This window comes from Polyergus mexicanus, unplaced genomic scaffold (assembly GCF_030449975.1).
Source record: "Polyergus mexicanus isolate NDT 795.1 unplaced genomic scaffold, iyPolMexi1.0 SCAF_8, whole genome shotgun sequence".
NCBI lineage: Eukaryota > Metazoa > Arthropoda > Insecta > Hymenoptera > Formicidae > Polyergus > Polyergus mexicanus.
Window position 1 is genome coordinate 5,904,140 of NW_027223328.1, and position 3,068 is coordinate 5,907,207.

Sequence of the window (3,068 nt, forward strand, 5' to 3'; positions counted from 1 at the left end):
AAGCGTACGATTGAATCGTTCGACTATCGACGCCTTCATCACCGAGTACGTCGAGTAATGATTCACTCCGCGCTTCTTCGCGAAATTTCGCACATCGGCATTGTAAAATTCTTTTCCTTTATCGATCTGCAGATTTTTCGGACACCACTTAGAGTCTCGCACTATTTTAGATAACGCTCGGGTAACCTCGTTCGCGCTTTTGCTCTTAAGCGGTACAGCCCATGCGTATTTGCTTAACGCGTCGATAACGGTGAGTATGTAGTTGTGGCCTTTGTTGAGTCTCGCGTAAGGACGCATCTCGACCACATCCGCTTGCCATAGATCGTCGTACCCGCGCACCGCAACGCGACGACGCGGGAAGTTTCTTCTCGCGGGCGCGTGCAATTCCTCGACTAGTCTTCGTTTTTCGACGCTCATAATTCTCTTCTCTTTCTCTCGAGAATAACGTTGGGTGGAATCTCTCTCTCGAGCGGCTCGCTGCTTCCGCTAATCTTCGCCAGTTCCCTCACTCTTTCCGATAGCTCGTCCGCGTCTCTCTTCAATCGTGACGTTGAATTTTCCAATTCTCGTATCTTCGTCTCGGATTTCGCCGCGGAATTCGCCGCGACACGCGATTTGTGGGTTAGTTCCTGTATTCTTTTACCCTGATTGAACAGTATTTTATGATTACTCGCGCTTCTCGTCGAGGACTCCGCCGCGTTGGGCGATATCGTATTTTTCGCTGCATCGATCCGATCGCTTAAACCATTGATTCGTTTATCCAAAGCATCGATCCGTTTACCTAGAGCGTTAGCACTCGCTTCTATTCTCGAAACGGAATTTTCCACGGCGTCTATTCGTTTACTCAGAGCGTCGTCGCGCGCTTTTATTTCAAAAACGAAACTCTTCGCGACGTCTATTCGTTTACCCAGAGCGTTATCGAGCTGAGCCAGTCTCGTGAACAGTAGGATGACGCCCTGCCCCGCCTCGTCCGCGTCTTTTCTCAATTGCGATGTGATTCCCTCGACGTAGCTTTCGCTCGTCGCGTCGACGTCCTCCTCAGGCTGAGCCAAGTGTTTTATCTTGCGCTCTCTCGCGTCGTACTCGATGGAAGAGCTTAGACACAGCGCGTTATCGCGCACGTAATTTCGCTGAGACTCGATAGCCGGACGTAGTCTTCCGGTTCTCGCGTCGTTGCCTCGGTTTGTTAGAGGTGTGCCGAATTTGCTCACGGACATCGCGAATCCCGCGTACGACTGCGACGGTCGTCGACGCAACGGTTCGATTTATACGATCGCTCCCGTTTCGCGAAGCTCCTCGATTATCGATAGAATCTCGTTTTCGTGAGCATTGTTGCCGGCTCGACGCGAAGCGTCCAACATTTGCAGACTATCCACTAATTCGTTTGGATCATCCCAATGAACGTAATCGATTCTGTTGTTCGTGATTCGCATAGTCGACGGTACGCGACCCGCGCCCATCTTTTTTGCGTCGCTGCCGTGGATAAGCGGAGCGATAACGAATTTGTATTTGTATCCTTTATTACCTAAGACAGACTTTTTAGCGTCATGATCGCGTCAATGAGCGTTCGTTGTTAATAATATACTCCTGTACGTTAATTTATCCTTTTCTGTATATATGAGACTATTAGGAATTTTCATAAAGAGTAATTCGTACAAACCGGGAGTACCGATGTATTTAATCTCATCTATGAATATGGAATCATTCGTATCTACGTCGAATCGCTTATCGCCGAGCATCGCGCTTTTCTCGCCGATGTAAACCCCGTAAACGTGATCGATCTCGTTCGGCGCTTCCCCGCCGAGAAGAGCCCCATATACAATACTTTCGCCCCAACGGTCCTAGCCGACCGTGCTATATTTCGCGACCTTGAGAAATTCGCGGAATTTGTCTAACGGGTATTTCGAGCGTCGAGGGCGACTCGAGATTCTCGGATTCGAACTCTTCCTCCTCGGTTTCGTTTCGCGCGAATGGATCTCTCTCGACGGAACACTCGTTTAACGGAGTAGAGACGGCGTCCAATCGTCGTCGCGCGCGTTTTCGTTTCGCCTTAGGTTTTTTCCAAACGGGAGTCAGCGCTTCGTCCTTCCATTTTTCCTCGACGCTCGTCGTCGCGGGCGAGGCGTCGATTGTGTCTCGCTTTATCATTTCGGGTTTAATTTCGTCTCGCTCTATCTCGTCTCGCTCGGCGCGATCGACGATACGCCGCAGCGGTTCGACGATCGGCTTGAAACGACTCTCTATCGCGATCTCGTTTTCCATTTTGCCGGTCTTCAATGCTCTGTGTTTTTTACGAATCGACGCGCGCGTCTTAGCGATCTCTTTCGCCGTATTTTCGCGTTCACCGATATCCGTCGAGGCCATTGCGACTAACGAATCGATTCTTCTCGCTCGCGGGGGAGAGCGATCGGTGCGTTCGACGTATCCACGACGACTGATCGCTCTACGGTACAATGAAGTCGTTAAACCCTTGTCTGTATCTACCGGCGCGAAGCGCGCTATCTTTGTCGATCACTAAGAAACCATTTTTATACGGCCAACACGCGCGACAGCGCGTGAAAATTTTCGTACGACATATCCGTGTTCACGTGATCGTTGTACGCGTGACGCAAATTAGTGCCGTCCTGTTTAAAGAGAATCAACAGATTTGCGTTATTTCGAATCAAATGTTTCGGTATTTTAGCGTACGTTTGGCACAGATAGAAGCAATCGATGTTCGAGTGTCGACCCATAGCGAAATACTCCCTGATAGCATCCTGTTTGTCGCACGCTACGTCGTCGAACACGAATATCGAATTCGGGAGCGCTTCGTTGGGCGGAATAACGTCAAAGTTATTAGAAAATGTGGAATAACCTATATCTTCCATCGGTGTTAATAAATTCTCTAAATATTGATATTTAGGCTGCTGCAACGACTTCGAATAAACGTAAACGTTCTCGAAGCGTACGCCATGCGGACTCTCCAATAAATTTATCAACGCGTTCGTTTTACCGCAAATAGAGGAGCCGCAAATGACGCAGCGAATAGCGCTTGGTAATAGACGACCGTGTTTGCGCGTTTCCTCCGA

At 49.3% G+C, this 3,068-nt stretch overlaps 1 protein-coding gene across 1 annotated transcript; it reads right to left on the reverse strand.

Annotated features, from left to right (window-relative positions):
• Positions 1-413: 413 nt before the first annotated feature.
• On the reverse strand, positions 414-1,217 carry LOC138935246 (tropomyosin-like). The gene has a single exon (XM_070299699.1). The coding sequence runs from the start codon at positions 1,215-1,217 to the stop codon at positions 414-416; it is 804 nt and encodes a 267-aa protein (XP_070155800.1).
• Positions 1,218-3,068: the final 1,851 nt, after the last annotated feature.

Coding starts and splice junctions, on each gene's coding strand:
- LOC138935246 (XM_070299699.1), bottom strand. CDS start 1,217: ATGTCCGTGAGCAAATTCGGCACACCTCTAACAAACCGAGGCAACGAC.